Source organism: Leptodactylus fuscus, chromosome 5 (assembly GCF_031893055.1).
Source record: "Leptodactylus fuscus isolate aLepFus1 chromosome 5, aLepFus1.hap2, whole genome shotgun sequence".
Taxonomy (NCBI): domain Eukaryota; kingdom Metazoa; phylum Chordata; class Amphibia; order Anura; family Leptodactylidae; genus Leptodactylus; species Leptodactylus fuscus.
This window is the reverse complement of record NC_134269.1, coordinates 192,469,112-192,489,691: the sequence shown is the minus strand read 5'-3', so window position 1 is coordinate 192,489,691 and position 20,580 is coordinate 192,469,112. Positions and strand designations below refer to the sequence as shown.

The 20,580-nt window shown below is 41.7% G+C and overlaps 1 protein-coding gene across 1 annotated transcript in view; it reads right to left on the bottom strand.

The window, feature by feature from the left end:
- Positions 1-20,580, bottom strand: part of PDGFRB (platelet derived growth factor receptor beta) — a 102,428-nt gene that overhangs the window by 44,110 nt on the left and 37,738 nt on the right. Inside the window, exons 2-11 of the mRNA XM_075274973.1 lie at positions 12,202-12,260; positions 11,454-11,747; positions 10,340-10,606; positions 9,907-10,037; positions 6,727-6,892; positions 4,222-4,411; positions 3,920-4,035; positions 1,639-1,762; positions 521-741; positions 156-250 (exon numbers count right to left, since the gene is read on the bottom strand). Coding sequence (XP_075131074.1) covers positions 156-250; positions 521-741; positions 1,639-1,762; positions 3,920-4,035; positions 4,222-4,411; positions 6,727-6,892; positions 9,907-10,037; positions 10,340-10,606; positions 11,454-11,747; positions 12,202-12,223 — 1,626 coding nt within the window. The 5' untranslated portion in view covers positions 12,224-12,260. The remainder of the gene's footprint in view (positions 1-155; positions 251-520; positions 742-1,638; positions 1,763-3,919; positions 4,036-4,221; positions 4,412-6,726; positions 6,893-9,906; positions 10,038-10,339; positions 10,607-11,453; positions 11,748-12,201; positions 12,261-20,580) is intronic.

Here is a 20,580-nt window from a genome sequence, read left to right as displayed (position 1 = left end):
ATTTGCATACCGGAGAAAACCGGGATTTCTACGGAATAGCGGCGCGGAAAAGACATCTAAAGGTAGGAGAAGAATAGCCTTTCTTAAGGCTATTCCAACGTGTTAGGGACACAACATTTGATCTTACTGATAGGATCCCTTTAAAAGACACATACCTTACGCCAGAGAACAATCAGGATTACCAGGAAGATCATAAACAGCACGACGAGGGCCAGAACCGCAGAGATTAGAACCACTTTGAAGGTTAAAACTGAAATATAAAGATGAAAAAAATTACAAAATAATTCACAGTTTAAATGTATAAGGAGTTTTCTATAGATATAATTTACAGTAAGGGGGATGTTATCCAATATATAATTATAAGGAGTATTAGAAGACGCCTAGGAGATCTCTGGCCATGTAATAGTAGGAAGCTGCAGATTTAGGCTTCCTGTACCTGACCCTTGATATTAGACCCTTGTTCTTATGGTGGGAAGACCCCTTTAATAAAACTGTAATATTTCCCTCAGTTCATACTCACAATGAGGTACCAGGGTTACGTCTCGGTGATGTTGAACCCCAAGATCATTATCTCCCGCACAACGCACTGAGAGAGAATCGCCAATACTATGGATATGGAGAATACTTCTAACTTGATAGGTTCCGTATTCTGGCTGGGTATAAGACGTGTTCATATCAAACTTCATTTCTGAGGTTATGTGGTCCAGGGGTTTCCACAGATCCCAACTCTTACTGCTGCAGCTGATGGTTTGTAGAAAGTGCAAAATATTTATAACATTTTGATGTACATTTCCAAATTTTTTTTTTTTTTTAAATATGCAACCCAATATATATAAATATTTTTGGACATTGACATAATTCGACTATGAAACCTTTTGAAACTGTGAAAGTGATCTTAGATTATCTTTTCTAATGCTTCAATGGGCTTCCAAAGGGGCTTTGAACATATAAAACTTTATTCATCTCTTCCTGGGCCTCCATTTCCAATGGCAACAGCTCCCATCTCTTGTATACACGTTCCACGGCTGATGTCAGCAATGACACAGGCCTCAGCAGTGACCTCTTCACAAATGGCACATGACTGATGCTACATGACATATGTGACTGAGGCACAAACAGCTAACGGACCTGTAAACTGATAACTAGACTTTTTGCTGCTGAAATCTGAGGCCCGAGAGAGGTGAGTAAGGTTTGTTTTTTGTTTTTTTTATCTTCATGGCCCCATCAGCAATAGTATTAACCATTCCAAAAAGACTTGGATAACCCCTGTAAATTTTATATCTAGAATATTTATCAAAGATCTTCTTGGGTCCGACATATTTTTTTTTATACTAGGTATTAAATGAGTTGTCCATTATTACATAGGCAAAAGGGAACGGGGCTCAACTGCAAATCCATAAAAAGGGCAAATCCATTTCCTAACCCTTGACAAGGTCGTTAATAATATACTAAAAATGGCTGAACCTTCAAAGTAGCACAGCCCACTTAACGGGGGCAGTATACCCATCTGAGGAGTAGCCATCAGATTCAACCCAGGTCAACCACAGGAAAGTCTACCACATGTTCTGCTATTAACCCCTAATGTCCTGCTCCTATGCAGCTTGTATAGCACAGTGCCAACAAAAATGATCTCCTTACCTTTTTATGTCACTGCAGAAGTACCAGGTGATGTTTGGCATAGGCATACCTTTTCCCACACATGTCACTATTTGTCCACCATTTGCTGGATGAGTGTCAATTATTTCCTGTATTTCAACTGGAACTAAAAATGTATAGAGCATTTTTTACAATTTTTTGGGCAATTTAGAACACTAAAAACATAAAAGACAAAACGTGGGGGAAATTTAACATGACTATTAATAGTTGTTGAATGGTACCGCATATTCCATAGGGAAAGCCTTCCTGTTTCATAATTCACAATGTGGTCAAAACCGTAAGTGACATCTATCATCCTACTATTATTACTTATTTTTAGAGCACCATTAATTCCATGGTGCAATACATTATTATATTAATTCCATGGTGCTGGAGGTGCTGTACATTAGTATATTAATTCCATGGTACTGTACATTATTATATTAATTCCATGGCACTGGACATTATTATATTAATTGCATGGTGCTGGACATTATTATATTAATTCCATGGTACTGTACATTATTATATTAATTCCATGGCACTGGACATTATTATATTAATTGCATGGTGCTGGACATTATTATATTAATTCCATGGTACTGTACATTATTATATTAATTCCATGGCACTGGACATTATTATATTAATTGCATGGTGCTGGACATTATTATATTAATTCCATGGTGCTGGACATTATTATATTAAATTCCATGGTGCTAGACATTAGTATATTAATTCCATGGTGCTGTACATTATTATATTAATTCCATGGTACTGTACATTATTATATTAATTACATGGTGCTGTACATTATTATATTAATTACATGGTGCTGGACATTATTATATTCATTGCATGGTGCTGGACATTATTATATTACATGGTGCTGGACATTATTATATTAATTACATGGTGCTGGACATTATTATATTAATTCCATGGTGCTGTGCATTTTAGGGTTTACATACAATTCACAAAAAACACAAAAATACAATACTAACAGTGACCAACTAAAGTAGTGGGAAACAGCATTGGCTAGGAACAATAAGGCTAAGACCCCCACATACAGTGAAGGAAATAATTATTTGATCCCTTGCCCACTGACAAAGACATGAACAGTCTAGAATCTTAAGGGTAAGTTACTTTTAACAGTGAGAGATAGAATATCAAAAATAAATTCCAGCAAATCTCATCGTATAAATTTATACATTTATTTGCATTTTGCATAGAGAAATAAGTATAAGATTCCTCCGGCAAACAAGACTTAATACTTGGTGGCAAAACCCTTGTTGGCGCGCATAGCAGTCAGACTTTTTTTGTAGTTGATGTTTAGGTTTCTTTGCAGATCGCCTCTAAATCATTAAGATTTTGAGGCTGTCGCTTGGCAACTCAGAGCTTCAACTCCCTCCATAAGGTTTCAATGGGATTAAGGTCTGGAGACTGTCTAGGCCAGGCATGTCAAACATGCGGCCCGCGGGCCGCATGTGGCCCTTTACAGGCATATCTGCGGCCCGCACAAAAGTCTCTGCCTGCTCCGCTCCGCCCCCTCCTCCCTCCTCTCCACCCCCTCCTCCCTCAGGCCAAAAACAGTCCTCAGGCCAAGGGCGGGCCAGACATCCAGAAGCCCCCCTCCCCCAGCCCCCCCCCCCCAGCACTCCAACCCTTCCCCAGCACTCCAACACAATAATGGGGTCTGCCAGCTTTAACTGAGGTGCCATTTTACCGGCAATCGCAGGCACCCGGAGCAAGATTCGGGGCCTGCATGCATTTTTATGGCAACCGGGAGCCTTGTTAGGCTCCAGCCTGTCATTCTATACTTTCTATTGTAGGCAATAGAAATGCCGGATTTTTGCGATGCATGGTATTAGTGATCAGTCCCCTAGGCCCTAGCCATTAGCTGCTGTGTGCGGCCCTCGCAACAACCTCTTGTTACTCATGTGGCCCTAGGGGTACCCTGAGTTTGACATGCCTGGTCTAGGCCACACCGTGACCTTAATGTGCTTCTTTTTGAGCCATTCCTTTGTTGCCTTGGCTGTATGTTTTTGGTCGTTGTCCTGTTGGAAGACCCAGCCACGGCCCATTTTTAATGTCCTGGCAGTGCACTATCATAGTATTCAGTCTATAACTCTAGGTCAAAATGGGCAGTATCTTAAACGGTTAACTTGATAAAAGGGGAGAGAACATGTTTTATTGGCCAGTATATTCTTAACACTACTTGCATAATTCACATTCACATCAATCTAGTTTTTTGTCGAACCATTTTTTTTTTCTATAAACTCACCATTTATCTGAAGGTTGAAGTGAACAGCTTGAACATCATCCTCATTGTGTACCCGGATTGTGTAGTTACCGCCATCTTTTTCTTTCACTCTTACAATGTGCAAATAACTGGCGTACCTGGAAATATATATACTTTCTGTCATTGTTTGTCCTATTTTAGGGGAAAATATCAGAAATACAGCCAGATTGTCTCCAAAATCTGCAGATGTTACTAAATCACAAGTGTAATGGCCAATATAACCCCCCGAAACATCTAATCCCATCCCATGTAATCCCATGTAATAACAATATGGAAATACTTACTTGTTTTCAGAAATGTCCTTCTTTACAACATTTATTTGGCTAGTGGTGTCTCCTGTTATCAAAGCACCATTTTTCAGCCATTCAATAGTCGGTGGAGGGTAGGCGTCGATGTATACCTCAAGTGTAAAGCTTTGGTGCAAATTAGCCGTTTGTTCTGCTTCTTCGGAAGAAAGTGTCACAAAACCTTTTTCTAATAGGAGAGAGAATACAAAACGTCTTAGATTTAGGTTCCTGGTGGCAATATTGATATGTGAATGCACTAAGCAAATTCTACAACGTGATGAGTGGTCTTCAAAAAGGTGGTGGAGTTCTACAGATTCATCTCTAGAGATGGATCCGGTACATGTATGTCATGGTGGACATGTTGCCTGTGCAGCAAGATTAGGACCTATCATCTCAGGCGTCTGTTATGAAATAAAGGTTCCCGCTATGTACTCATTTTTTAAGTCTTAAACTATTGCAGAGAAAAAGCAAGATCATTGTTCTCCCTTTAAATACATTATGTCAAAAACTTTGCTTTTGGTACTATCTTGAGAAGGAAGAAGGCCATTTGTTGATCTGATGCTTGAGGGATCAAAGGATCTGGAAAAGAATAAGCCCATTAAGGCTATGTCCACATGGGTCAGAATTGTTGTGAGTTTTCCTTCAGGATTCTTTCTATTGTAACAGAAGTCTCTCCTTTCTAGTAGAGATAAGCGAGTAGTATTCAATCAAGTAAGTAGTCGATAGAATACTACGGTATTCAAAATACTCATACTTGTTCGAATACTACTCCTATTCGCAAGTAAAGATTTGTTTCAGAACCAGCATTGATTGGCCGAATGCTATACAGTGTACAGCATTGACTAAAGTAGAGTCACCAAGTCCACGAGTAGCAGGAGGAGAGTGTTTAGGAGGAGCACTGTGCAGTTAAAGCGCCCGGACCCCATAGACTATAACAGGTCCATGCGCTTTAACTGCACAACGCTTGCACTTGCGCTGAAATTCCGTTCAAGGGGGTCCTCCTGCAGACTCCTTCCGAATAGGAGGCAAGTGCTAATGTGAACTTACTCGTCCTGCAGAACCAGCATTGATTGGCCAAATGCTATACAGTGTATAGCATTCGGCCAATCAACACTGGTTCTGCAGTAGGCTCTTCTTTGCTAGTCGAGAGAGCTGGCAGCTTTCGGTTATGCGGGAGCTGACTTTTTCTCATAGGAATGCATTGACCAACGTTGCTATACAGTGTACAGCATTTGACCAATCAACGCTGGTTCTGCCGGAGGCTCGTCTGTGAAGAGGCGGAGTTTAAGATTGGACCACAATGGAGACTGCTGTGGGCCAATCTTAGACTCTGCCTCCTCACAGACGAGCCTCCGGCAGAACCAGCATTGATTGGCCAAATGCTGTACACTGTATAGCAACGTTGGTCAATGCATTCCTATGAGAAAAAGTCAGCTCCCGCATAACCGAAAGCCGCCAGCTCTCTCGACTAGCAAAGAAGAGCCTACTGCAGAACCAGTGTTGATTGGCCGAATGCTATACACTGTATAGCATTTGGCCAATCAATGCTGGTTCTGCAGGACGAGTAAGTTCACATTAGCACTTGCCTCCTATTCGGAAGGAGTCTGCAGGAGGACCCCCTTGAACGGAATTTCAGCGCAAGTGCAAGCGTTGTGCAGTTAAAGCGCATGGACCTGTTATAGTCTATGGGGTCCGGGCGCTTTAACTGCACAGTGCTCCTCCTAAACACTCTCCTCCTGCTACTCGTGGACTTGGTGACTCTACTTTAGTCAAATAGTGGTTTCCTCTGAAATGAGCATTTTTTCCCATAGACTGTAATGGGATTCGATATTTGATCGAGTAGTCGAATATTGAGGCTCTACTCGAAATGAATATCAAATCTTGAATATTTCATTACTCGCTCATCTCTACTTTCTAGTCTACTACACATGCTGTGTTGAGCCGGAAGATGAGCTCATTTCTGTCTTGCTTAGAGGTAAGATGCATGACCATTGTCTTTGTGAGCTCTCTGGAAGTGTTTCACTAATACTCATTTTTAGTACTAAAGTGGTTTTCTTGACTTTGGGGTATTGTGGATAGTATTGACCCATCCTTACGATAGGTTATCAATATCAGTACAGTGGAGATCTTAAGCCAGGCTGTCGCACTCCAGAAAGGCAATTATGCAATGTATGGAGGCTTCTGCTACCGGTAGAGTCCACTATCTGTATATGGTTCTGGTGCTGGAGGCTTTCAAGAGCAGTTGATCAGTGGGGGTGCCTGGGATCAGACACCCACCAAAAAGTGGGTGTTTGACATCTATCCTAAGGATAGTTCATCAATATAAAAAACAAAAGGTCTCAAAAACTGGAAAATCCCTTGAATGATCCACTGCTATTTAAGGATTGAGGGGACAGTATAATGACCCCTTTTTTAAGTGGCCGCAATGTTTAAACCTTCAATAAGTATAATAGTGAGAGTTCTACATTGGTCAGAGGTTAAATATAATAAAACGTTTTATACCTTTCACTTCTACATAAACACTCTGTGTGTCAAAGTTTCCTAGTGTTGTCTCCTCCACCATACAAGTGTAATTCCCCGAGTCCTCCAAGGTGGCGTCTGTTATTGTAAGGTAGGAAATCACTGAATTATCTCCCATCTTACTGTCAGTGGTATGTGGCCTTTTAGTCTGTAATTGAAAAGCAAATGTATTGACCAAGATAGGACCATGATGGACAGAAAAACAACTTTTTATAATAATCAATGGACAAGAGATAAGATAAGATAATACTTTAATAGTCCCACTATGGGGAAATTCAGTGTGTTACAGAAGCATAGCTATTACAATAATAATACAAAATACAAAAACAAAAGCTCCATAGTAGAGGCATTACAGTGACAGTAGGTACAGATAAAAAAGTAAAGGTATAAAATAGTAGAAGGGATATCACAACTTCAGGATCTTTCAGTTCTCTTTATGGAGTGACTAGCATCTGCCTGCGACTTCGTCTGGGGGTTGTTGTTGGCGCTGAGCCGCTTATATTTAGCCAATTACTGTTGTGGATGATCAGCCTGCTCCCGCGTCTCAGCTCTGCTACATCGCTTCATATGCGCAGCATACTCAGTTTTATGTACATCTCTGCATATGGAGAGCATAATCAGATGTGCTACAGCGCTGCCTAAGCTCTGCTACGTCTCGCCATTTGGATTATAGGGGTGTTCTTATGTCAGTGTCTGAGCAGCTTCTGTGTTGGAAACGGCTGAACGGATGTTGCAGAAATTTGCCACAGTTTGATCAGCCTGCTCCCGCGTCTCATCTCTGCTACATCGCTGCATATGCATAGGATACCCAGCTGTATGTACATGTTTACATATGGAGAGCCTATAGAGGTCTGCTACAGTGCTGCCTAAACTCTGCTACATCAGGCAATTGTGATTACAGGGTTTTGGTTATGTGACTGTCTGAGAAGCTTCTATGTTACAAAGGGCTGAACGGATGTTGCTGAAATGTGCCAAAGTTCTCCCCCCTCCCCCATCAGAGGCAGAACAACACATTCCCTGTAGTACTCACTGAAACTCTACACCTGATATAGTCCTCTTGCCCACACGCAACCTGCATGTTCTATAGTCTCCTGATCTTCTATGAGACTCCATTTTCTTCAGCTTTCACACTGTCCAGCTTCATCCTATATAGCTTCACCCACAAAATAGTGTGTTGCTCCGCCCATTGCCTAGCAGGATCCTATCTGAGAATGGCTCAAGGACCTGTGATGACATCACCACAGGTCCTTTAGTGTTGTGTGAACCTAAATTTCTTCACTGCGGTCATGTAGTGACGTCATTTACCGGGATAAAAAGTAGCCTATGTTTTAATTGGGGTTCCTATCTATGTATGTGGCAAATTTCATACAAATCCGTTCAGCCGTTTTTGTGTGATTGAGGAACAAACATCCAAACTCACAAACACACAAACGTTCAGGAATTAGGATAGGATTAGGATAGGATAGGATCTACGCTTAGCTCGGTGTTGGTTGTACAGCCTAACCGCAGTGGAGAGGAAAGACCTCCAATAGCGCTCCTTCTCATACTTAGGGTGAAGCAGTCGGTCACTGACAGTACTGACAATATAGTTGTGATATCTGTATTGCAGTCTTTTTCTGGCACTGAGCTTCAAATGTTTTGTGTATGATTACATAGTAGGTAATGAGGTTGAAAAAAAGTCACTGAACCATAAAATCCTACAGTGTATCACAGAAGGGCAGGTAACACTGACTACCCAAGAAACACTAAAATTTTAGTGTTTCTTGGGTAGTCAGTGTTACCTGCCCTTCTGTGATACAGTTTAATAAGGAATACATTGCGATTTACTAATCGTTATCTTCTGTGAGTGATAAAATCCTACAGTGTTGATCTAAGGGAAGCTACAAAAAAACCTTATGAGATAGATTGCCAGTGTTACAGTTCTGTGTATGTATATAAAATATTTTTAACTACAGAATCGCTAGATTGCAAGACACTGCAATGAGGTCCACAGGCCCAGGTGGGCGGCTGTATGTCTGAATGCAGACTACCAGTTAACTTCACTGGCAGAAATGTTAGTGCGGTTCAGGCTGCCAAGGGTTAACCGTCACCATTGGTCAGCAACACAAAAGACCCCTTTAACAACCAGGAGCTACAACACAAGTAGACAGTTTACATAGGCTATTCTGCTTCCCACTGGATGAGCCAAGGAATCCTAACTAGATCCCTAAGCTTCTCCTGCCTTTCACTGGAACCTGGCCTTAACCTCCTGTCTCAAGTATTTTTGTCAAGGTGTGAGCACCGGGCAGGTGTCGGCTCACACTATATAAAGGCTAGTCCCCTCCCAACAGGGGCGGTGGCCATGACGTCACCGATCATGCTCAGTATGGGCAAAATGGGACTTAGCCTCTGAGCTGCTCCAAAATGTCTGAGCATGCTCAGTAGGGAAAGAATGGCACTTAGCCCCTGAGCGGCTCCAAAATGTCTGAGCATGCTTAGTGGGCCGAAAGCTGGACTTAGACTCCCTGCTGCATGATGCCGAGGGCGAGGGTTGGATTGGCCTGCAGGTGGCGCTGTTCGCAGGAATGGAAACCTGCGGGACCCGATCCTAACAGCCAGTTACCCCATGTAATAGGGAAAAATTCCCTTGTCACTCCAATTATAACAATTACAGTCAATCACTGGATCAACATACCATCTTCAGATGTCTGTCCATCATTGGAAACCCCTTCCATCACAAAATAGGAGATCCTGTCCCCCCACCATAGATTGGAATGCAGGGAACACATATATGGTGCCACTCTAATCAAAAATGGGAAAAGCTCTGTAGGTCTCAGACATGCCAACTCCTCTTACCCTACCTTTGGATAGACTAGAACTGTGGGGGCGATGTGGAAGGCTTGGACACAGCGCCAACAATCTCAGCGCTGATCCTTCCAAGAGCAGTAAGGTTTGTCTTAGACTTTCCTATAACACTTTCTATGGAAAAGCCTGAGATGGTGATGGACAACTTGAAACAAATCCATCAGTGGACCAAAATGGAAGAACAGAGAACATTAGGCGTGTAGACAGTCATCTATAATCAAACTTCAGGTTTGGACTAAATGTGAAAAAAATGCTTCGAAAATGTTGTTTTTCAGATAGGGCTCATTTGTTTAAATGATGGCTTGGATTTATACCCACCTTTATTCCCGGATAGTACCAAGTAAAATTTAAGATTTCATTCCCAAACACCGTGCAGAAAATGGTGATATTTTCCCCCTTCTTTACTATACTGTTTGAGGCTTTCACTGTCACGTTGAGTTCTTCTGTTACTATAAAAGAACAAAAAGAGCTGAGACGCTGCATAAAATATAGTCAATATACTGTATATGATCACAATAAGAAATTCCAGCACCAAAATCTATTTGGTAAATCTGCACAGTTTATCCTGGTTCAACTTCCTTAGAAGAAGAAGGCAGCCATGTTTTTGATGTCCAGGACAACCCCTTTAGACATCCCTTTTCCAACTATGGTTTTGGGCATCAGTCCCATAAGCATATTTTCTCAGTTCTAACAAATATAAATGAATACAATATTTTACATGTTACTACATTTTGGAATCCTAGTATTTTACCTTGTATGCTGTAGATATAATATGGTTCCGAGTTAACTTCAGTCCCATCCAGGGAAGCCTTACAATAATAATTTGTATCATCAAAAAACCCAGTGAAACCTTTCTTGTTGTCATAAGGATATGGAATTTCAGCATCACTGGCCTTCTCGTGAAGGGTCACGGTGGTGTTGGGGTTGGTCACACGGCAGGAAATAGTGGCTTTAGTCTTCATGATGACAAACAGGAACTCATCGTGTTCTTTGATTGGCAAAAACACCATAGTAGGATCTTTTTGGAAAAAAAAAACAGATAAAAAAAAAAAGTAATAGGCGATCACCTGAGGAAGCCACATCTGGTTATACTTGTGAAAGGTCAACCATGTAGTGCATGGAGAGGCTGGGTCAGTTGTTTGTTGAGGGGGCATTGAGCAAGAGACCACCCTCTATGATGCCAAAGGGTTTGCATTTCGGCACCATACAGTGCAGACAGACACCCTGGCCTTGATTTACAACTAGGTACTGGCAATTTTTTGGCGCAATGCAGCATAGTCTGTTGTATTCTTGGAGCATCTTAGCACGTCTAGTTTGGGCTACAATTTTCCGATTTGCTAGACATGTGGGTGTGAATTCTAAGAAAAAGGAGCATGGCTTAAATGTGACAGGTTCTCCAAAACTTTGTTGTAAAATTCTGACTCAGAGTGAACAAATAGGTGTATAGACTTAGACCACACATTCTATAGATAGGCCGGTATCTGCCACTGTGATAAATCGGACATTTTCAGACCACCTGTCTAAGTTTACTCTAACTATTAGTAAATCTGGGCTCCTGATTTCAGTACTGTGATGTAGTTGTCCAAAAAAATCACAGGTATAGCGTGAGCCGAGTACTGTGAGCCAGGAGTCCTGGATACGCCAGTCTTAAGACATTTGCTCCATGGTCTGTTGAAAAAAAATTGTTGTGTAAAGACTTGTATAGGTGTGTGGGCTTTGAAAGAAAAATTCTCAAATTGAGGAACTGGCCTTCTGATGAGGGAACTATGTTGTGTTAACCTATTCCGTTTTCTCTTATCCAGGTATCAGAATTCACATAGACATCAATAGAAATGTAAATGTACAAATTATACGACTACACTTACCTGGTACAAAAATATAGACAGATTTCACCTCCAGTTTATCATGCTGCTGGGAATTGTTGTAAACACAAGTGTATAGCCCCGTATTCACACCAGTCACATTCTCCAGGGTAAGAGTATTAGTGAACTTGTTGTCACTGTAGTCCAGCACTGAATTTATGAAATTATCGTCATGTTTCCAAACAATGATTGTATCGGCAGAACAACTTATTGAGAAAGAGCTGAACAGATTGAGGGTAATTTCAGGTTGAGTCTGTGATGAAACCAGCGATGAAACCGCACACAAGAGAAATAATCCTGGACAGAGCAAAAGGAACAATATCATTACATGTGTAACGTATGCAGGTGCAGCAAGTTATCAGAGTCAAGATGAAGACGGCTATGTCTGTATATCTATCTACCTAGCCATCTATGTCTCTCTTCTATCTATCTCTATTGTATCTATCTATCATCTATATCTATGACTAAGGGGTCGCTTAACCTCGTAACGCGTCGGCGTTTATTTTAATCACCGTGTGTGTTTTTTCTATCTTTGCACTTTTGGATCTATCTTTGTTTTGGAGTTTTAATATGCTATATTAAAAATTATATTTTACTAAGTCCTGGGAGTGTGCGGATCAGCTTTATTCAGCATAAAGCTCTTTTCCATTTAAAGAAATACGCCTTTCTGGTCCAGAAGGTACAAGGTCGGGCACCCCTCCAGGTCTTCTAAACAACGGTGAGCTTTAGTTGGATATTTTTTCTTATATACCTGTAAATAGTTGTAGATTCATTGTCTGTGGTTCTCAGCGAGGTCACCAGATGTATATTCTGTAGAGAAGAAAAAATAGAAACAAAGCATTATACAGTACATATATATACAGCTGTAAAAAGTGTGTAACTTGCAACCTGTGAACACTTGTGGAGGGTTTGGCTTCCTCCGTTTTGACTCCTCCCATCTAGCTAAGGCAGTTTTAATTAGATTAAATTATTTAATTACTGTATTTCTTGATCAAACTTGTCCTGAGGTATATCTGTATAGTGTAGAATCCCATCTGAATGAGGTCACCTTGTCAGGGCAGATGGGCTCTCCTAATTTACACCAAATTGTCTACTAAGAACCTCACATCTACATACACAGGTAATGACTATGGCAGTAATGACATTTAAACTTCATGTACATAATGTCTATATATTACAGAGAGCTAGTGGGAAAGATGAACATCGACATAGACAATGGGATAGGTTCATGATAGACAGATAGTTAGATATTAGACTGACATTATAGCTACACCAGATAGACAGAGTCTTGCTATTTTTGTACATATACTTCATCATGTAATAGCCTCTGTGATCCGCTCATGACTTCTCTTCCCGGACTTATAAGGTGCTGTTTTTCCACATTATTATATGTTGCTATATATTTTCTGGCTGCGTACGTCTTCCTCTTAAGACCTTGTGCAGTACACATTCCTGTTGTGAGCGATTCTAGTAACACAATGGTCTGTTTCAATGTCTTTCCCACACAATCTTCTTTGTACAGAACTACTTATTCTCTACATAATGATCCCTTTCGTTCTCTGCGCAAATATTTGAGGAACTGGAATGAAACATAGAAGTATAAAGGGACTAAACAAGTTAGAGGAAGGGAATGAAAACAAATAAGCCAAGGAGGTAGTTACATAAGCTGCACTGCGCTAGTTATAGGGTTACTCCAGGAAAGAACAACAAGGTCTCATTTGTATTCTCACCGCTGTGGGAAGCCACAAACTGTACTAACATTGTCTTAAACAACCTTGTAGGACATCGGCGGAGACTGGACATAACTCACAAATGTCTCATTTTTACTTCGGTTTCATCAAAAGATGCCTTAGCAGGAGAATGTACAATGTAAGGACACTCGTACGCCATTTCTGTGATACTATATTTCTCGTGCATGTTCATTTCGTGGTGTGGTTCCATTATATGGATGCCATGATGAAACCATACACCATAGTCAAAGTAAGTACATGGAGCACAAACTGTTTTACCAACTACACAGTGGACCTTGTCTAAGTTGCGCACAAAAATTGTACCAAATTTTGATAGATTTTTCTGGTATAAATTACAGTAATCCCACAAATTGGAGCTGTAAATTTAGACAAGTCCGATCAGTAATACAGGTGAACCGAACTCCAAGTGCTTATGATTCTTAAAGTTTTATTCATGCCACAATAAATACACAACATTTTGGGTTGAACAAACCCTTCGTCAGGCCTATATAGTCAGCTTGAAAGCCTATCCAAATGGTACCCGGATGAGATCCTCTTGGGAATGGTAATACTCCTGGTCTGGCTAGTGTGAATCGAATGTGCAGATCTAGTGGGGAGGTGGTCAGCCCCAATTTGGATGTGAACCCTTCTACAATTCTTGAGTCGAGTGCTGCCCAACCAGAATCTGGATTGTAACTTGACAAGAGTCTAAACATTCTCCAGATGTATCACACAGCATTAGACACTTTGATAAATCTGCACAGTTTATGATAGCACTGTCTAAAACTTAGTATAAGACAGTGTAAGTAATTCTGCCCAAAGTTACTACTGTACAAGGCAGAAGTGCCTTGACATTAAGACATAAGAAATATAACCTGGCCAAAGGAATATAACAATCAGTATAAGGGCCCCTTCACACGGCGTAAGTGCGCCGCTCATTTAGACCCGTACACGCGAGCGCTTCAAAACACATCCCATTCACTTCAATGGGAGTGTGTGTAAAGCCAGCTTTATGCGCGCTCCCATTGAAGTGAATGGAATGTGTTTTGAAGCGATCGCGTGTACGGGTCTAAATGAGCAGCGCGCTTACACCGTGTGAAGGGCCCCTAAGGGTAAATGCCCTGGATCCGTTTAAATATCTACCTTTCCTAGCAAGCTTTGTCTGGAGTTGTTAATGATGATATTAAAAGATTTGCCTTGTGTCTTATTAGAGCATTTAGACCCTGACCACCTCCTATGAGCCACAGTTATGAGTGTTTCACACTCATATGTCCATCATTATGCAACATGGCTAGCCAATCAGTTATATGGCTACCATGCCATCATTCATTGGAGATGTCTTTGGAGCTGCAACTTTCACTAGTGATAATTTACTTACTTAGAAATGTTGCCCTTGGCTAGATTAGAACCTACATGGGAGAGACATGTTCAAAGAGTAGCTGTCAATATGGCAGGTTTGATCCATCCATCTGTTACATATTATATATATATATTACATATTATAAGAACTGCCATGTAATACTACAGGGAAATATCTGATCTGACATGACTTCCCATGATGGTAACAGCTACAATAATCCAGACCCATGGCATATTGCTGAGCGCTGGACTGACTTTCTTACCAGATATCCCTTTAAATATGAGGGTTATTGCTTTGTAGTATTTCCTTCTCAGCTAAATGGACTCTACTGTCATGTGTTGGAGGGAATAAATCGCTTTAAGATTGCGGAGGAAGATAGAGAGCGTGCAGAGGAGTGTTGACACACTGGCTACTTTATGAACATTGTCCTTCCTTGGCAAATGTGCAAATACATACTGGAAAAAGAGAGAACGACTGCCCTCCGCAACTATGCAGCCGCAGGCAACAGAACCAGGCATTGTAGATTTTAGGAGAATGCTACCTTTCCAACAAGCAAGCCCATATATCCGACCTACCAGAGTAGCCCTGTCACCTATGTGAGTATTACTGAGAAATTAGAAATTTGCATAAGGCACAAAACTCAAAAAAATTGTCGTCAACCATAGAAATATCCAGTACTTTTATGTACAACATACATATTGAAGCTCAAGATAACACAAGAAGAGTTAATAAGGACCTTCATGTGGATTCATCCGATCAAGCAATGGTTTTTTCACTGCTCAGTGATCCAATTATTACTCTTTTTTGCCCACTTAAGTCTTGCGACTCCATTTCCCCATAGACAGTAATGGCACTCAAACGTCTTTTCTGCTGTCTAGGGTGAGTTGTGTTTAGACAGGTTAGTTGGGACACCAGCATTATATTCCGTTGCAATATGACTGTGTATTGCCTTGGTATCAGAATGATTCTTCACATTCTCCTCTGATCCCTTTGATCGATTACACTAAGTGCTCGTTCACATCTGCGCCCGGTCTCCGTTCTGCAGGTTTCCGTTTCCTGCAAAAAACAGAGGCAGGAGACGGAAAACTGCAGGACTCTTTCATACCCACTCATTTGAATGGGTTTGAAAGATGTCTGGCCGTGAGCGGGGGTGAGCGTTTTCTGCTCTCCACCGCGAAACCGTTTTTTTTAAATCGGACACAGAGTCGGACATGTAGTACTCTGTGTCCAATTTAAAAAAAAACAGTTTTGCGGCGGAGAGCAGAAAACGCTCACCGCCACTCACGACCGGACCCGGTCTGACAGCTTTCCGTCTTCTGCATGCAGAAGTCGGAAACCACAGAACGGACTGCCGAATGCTAGTGTGAACCTAGCGTAAGTTCAAATTGGTGCCAGAGTCTCCACTGAAAATCCATTGCAGAAACTGTTTTTGCAGTCCTGCTCTCCGTCATTTAAGTCCCCGGTGGACCCAAATGACGGCGAGCCATGCGCAGGGGTGAAACTAGCCCAGTGGTTCTTAACCTTGTTTGAGGTACCGAACCCACCAGTTTCATATGCACATTCACCGAACCCGTCTTTAGTGATAAATCAAATAAGATTTATTTCCAAATTCAAGACATAGGTACCGTATTTTTCGGACTATAAGACGCACCTAGGTTTTAGAGGAGGAAAATAGGGAAAAAAAATTTAAAGCAAAAAATGGTAAAATATTTAATATATGGGAGTTGTAGTTTTGCAACAGCTGCAAGGCCACATTGACAGGTGACCCTGCAGCTGTACGGGGACGCATAGTGTTTTTTCTACTGTTATATATATATATTCTAGGGAAAGGAGTGATTTAGAACTTTTATTTATTTCATATTTTTATTATATATTTTTAAAGCTTTTTTTTTTTTTTTACTATTTTATTCCCCCCCGGGGGCTTGAACCTGCGGTCACTTGATTGCAAGTCCCATAGACGGCAATACAACTGTATTGCCGTCTATGGGACATTCTGTATATTAGTATTACGGCTGGTCATAGACCCAGCCGCAATACTAATATAGCAGTGACAGGCCGGGGAGCCGCATTAGGCTCCCGGCTGTCACCCGAACAGGTCGGCTCCTGCGATATCGCCGCGCAGGAGCCGGCCTGCAACTTCACAGATATGGGGCCGGTGGGGACCGGCCCCGGGGGAGAAGAGGCCGCTGATACTGACCCGGCATCCGCTGTACTAGAGAGGCGGATGCCGGTGAGGGATAGACGCCGGCACAGGTGCCGGGGCCTGAGACATTGCTACGCTCCTCTGCCCTGCATGAAGCCAGCCGCCGGGGGGACGGAGGAGCGGAATAGCATCGCCCCTGCCGCTGCTGGCTTCATGCAGGGCAGAGGAGCGCAGCGATGTCTCCGGCCCCTGCATCTATCCCTTGCCGGCATCCGCCTCTCTATTACAGCGGGTGCCAGGCGCCACATTCGGAATATAAGATGCACCCTTCTTTTCCCCCCAAATTTGGGGAAAAAAAAGTGCGTCTTATAGTCCGAAAAATACGGTATATGTTTTTTTACTGGTACACAAAATGAACCGTACATATGGCCTAGGGTTCGATCGAACCCTGGTTAAGAACCAATGACCTAGCCTTAGTTTTTTACATTCACGGGATCCACCTTGAGAGGCTATTTCTTAGGGATCACCCTTTCTTGTTCTACTTTGTCACACAAAAATTCCACAAGGTTGCCAGTTTCATTACTCTCCAATGAGTGGTGTTACCCTCCAACACCACCAAGCTCTTCTTGTGGGTCATGTCAGTGTTTTTTCTTAGAAGAGATAGGGAGTATTCGGCAAAAATGAATGGCCCCTTTTGGTGTAGAAAATGGAAATGGTGGCTTGACCTAGTATCAGGAGGTGTTGCATAATGTTCATTTTCTCAATAAGGACCTCTCAGTCTACCCCTAGGCATAAACCTTCTGCATATCTATTCATGAGTGGCTATGATTCATACCGCAGCTTGGTACTTCATATATACAATACATTTCTTAAACCAGCCAAATATGGGATTTCTGTAATGTAATGGTCTTCTGTGACAGCGGTGTCATTTTTCTTTTTCTTTCTACTAGAAAGTAACTTCTGTGTTCTTTGTCAAGTCTTTATGTCTTGGCCGCTGCTGAGATTATTTACACAGTTCTTAACCCTGTTTTACACTTTTTGGCTGCGGATATTGACAAAGAAATTGGTCGTGTCATTGTAACAGACATCTCGCTGCTTCGTTCCTGAAAATGTGAATAGAGTAGCAAAAGACTTCAATACCTTTTGTAAAAAATAGCTCAGGCTGAATTTCTGTATTTCATTTCTATATTTTAAGTAATGTTATACTCTCCTTTCCTTTGTAAGTATTGTTGAATTTGGCTCAAAAACCTAAAGGAAAATCTGCATGATGGGTCCATGGCTGTTTTTCCAGGTGTGTATGTAGCCTAGATCACCCCACAGTGGTCCTCTTTCTAGAGCATTCCAGGTCATTCCTTCTACCAAGCTTTTCTCTCAGGGCCACCTATAGGCGTTTGTCTACAGTGACTAAAATTGGGCTTTGGTCGATTCACGATGTAAACTCCCATACACAAAGATCCAGGGCAATATACATTGCTGACCACCATCAGTTAATGGGACGGCGTCTTATTATGCGCTTTAGGTTTATCTTAATCGGTTCCGTGTTATATTACAGTATTAGTAGATTTTCTGAATCATATCTCTTTTACAGTCAGGAAACAAGACAGATAACTAAACCTCCAGAGCGGCCTGAATATTTAGTCTACAATTGGCTCCATTCAGTAAGACTTATTTACAAGGTCTTCCACGATTTGTCATCGCTGGTTTTTCCCAGCAGTTTTCCTCTCTCCCTACTGGGCCGTTGCCCCCCACCACTGCACCATGTGGTCTGAGACCCTTTTATCTACTTCAATCCAAACAGATTTTTTGGCTGGATCATCCTGTAATTGCAACATCCCGTCCTCAAGGTCTCCAGTCTCTCATGACATGGAATTTATTCATAGGGTGATTAGCATGACTTTTTTCCCTGTCTCCCACTCCACATATGTTCTGATAAGTAACGTACCCGGGACACTAAGGTCTCCAGAGATGTAAACAGCTGATGACAAAAAGCAGAGTCTTTCACTCTGCAACCAAGAGGGAGCGTAATCCCCGGAGAGTCGCACAAGCCAAACAAAAATACACATGAAAAATGACTTGCTAAAGTCTGTCTCTTGGAGAAACTCTTTCTGTTATTTTAACCGGCTGCCTCAAAAAGCAGATTTTACCATTAAATGAGCTGCAATAACAACAGAAGCCACGATGGAGTTTGTGGTGAACCGTAGACAATAGCAATGCCACTGTATGTCCCAATGACAAAGCAAATAAATACACTGGAGACATTTATTAACATAAGTGCAAACATACGCTGTACTGATCAGTGGTCAGGGGCCTAACTACCAGACATAGCAGCCTCTATAGAGCCAACAACTAAAGGGGCCCAATCTTCACTGATACCGAGGGATCATTTACTGATAACTATGGATGATGGGAGGGGATGTGGAAAACTGAATATACCTCCATTACTTTATTGGAACATCGTAATGCCGGCATGTGACATCATTATAATTACTTTCCTCATATGACATGATGTCATGGTGTGCACAGTGATTTTTTTTGTGTGCACGCATCATCCTTCTGCCATGAGGTCATAGTGGGCATAGTGGTATATCCCTGTACTGTGACATCACTGAGTGTATTATCCCTGTACTGTGACATCACTGTGTGTATTATCCCTGTACTGTGACATCACTGAGTGTATTATCCCTGTACTGTGACATCACTGTGTGTATTATCCCTGTACTGTGACATCACTGTGTGTATTATCCCTGTACTGTGACATCACTGTGTGTATTATCCCTGTACTGTGACATCACTGTGTATATTATCCCTGTACTGTGACATCACTGTGTATATTATCTCTGTACTGTGACATCACTGTGTGTATTATCCCTGTACTGTGACATCACTATGTCTATTATCCCTGTACTGTGACATCACTGTGTAGATTATCCCTGTACTGTGACATCACTGTGTAGATTATCCCTGTACTGTGACATCACTGTGTGTATTATCCCTGTACTGTGACATCACTGTGTGTATTATCTCTGTACTGTGACATCACTGTGTGTATTATCCCTGTACTGTGACATCACTGTGTAGATTATCCCTGTACTGTGACATCACTGTGTCTATTATCTCTGTACTGTGACATCACTGTGTATATTATCCCTGTACTGTGACATCACTGTGTAGATTATCCCTGTACTGTGCCATCACTGTGTGTATTATCCCTGTACTGTGACATCACTGTGTCTATTATCCCTGTACTGTGACATCACTGTGTGTATTATCCCTGTACTGTGACATCACTGTCTGTACTATCCCTGTACTGTGACATCACTGTGTGTGTTATCCCTGTGCTGTGACATCACTGTGTAGATTATCCCTGTACTGTGACATCACTGTGTGTATTATCTCTGTACTGTGACATCACTGTGTATATTATCCCTGTACTGTGACATCACTGTGTAGATTATCCCTGTACTGTGCCATCACTGTGTAGATTATCCCTGTACTGTGCCATCACTGTGTGTATTATCTCTGTACTGTGACATCACTGTGTATATTATCCCTGTACTGTGACATCACTGTGTAGATTATCCCTGTACTGTGACATCACTGTGTGTATTATCCCTGTACTGTGACATCACTGTCTGTACTATCCCTGTACTGTGACATCACTGTGTGTGTTATCCCTGTGCTGTGACATCACTGTGTCTATTATCCCTGTACTGTGACATCACTGTGTGCATTATCCCTGTACTGTGACATCACTGTGTCTATTATCCCTGTACTGTGACATCACTGTGTCTATTATCCCTGTACTGTGACATCACTGTGTGTATTATCCCTGTGCTGTGACATCACTGTGTGTGTTATCCCTGTGCTGTGACATCACTGTGTAGATTATCCCTGTAC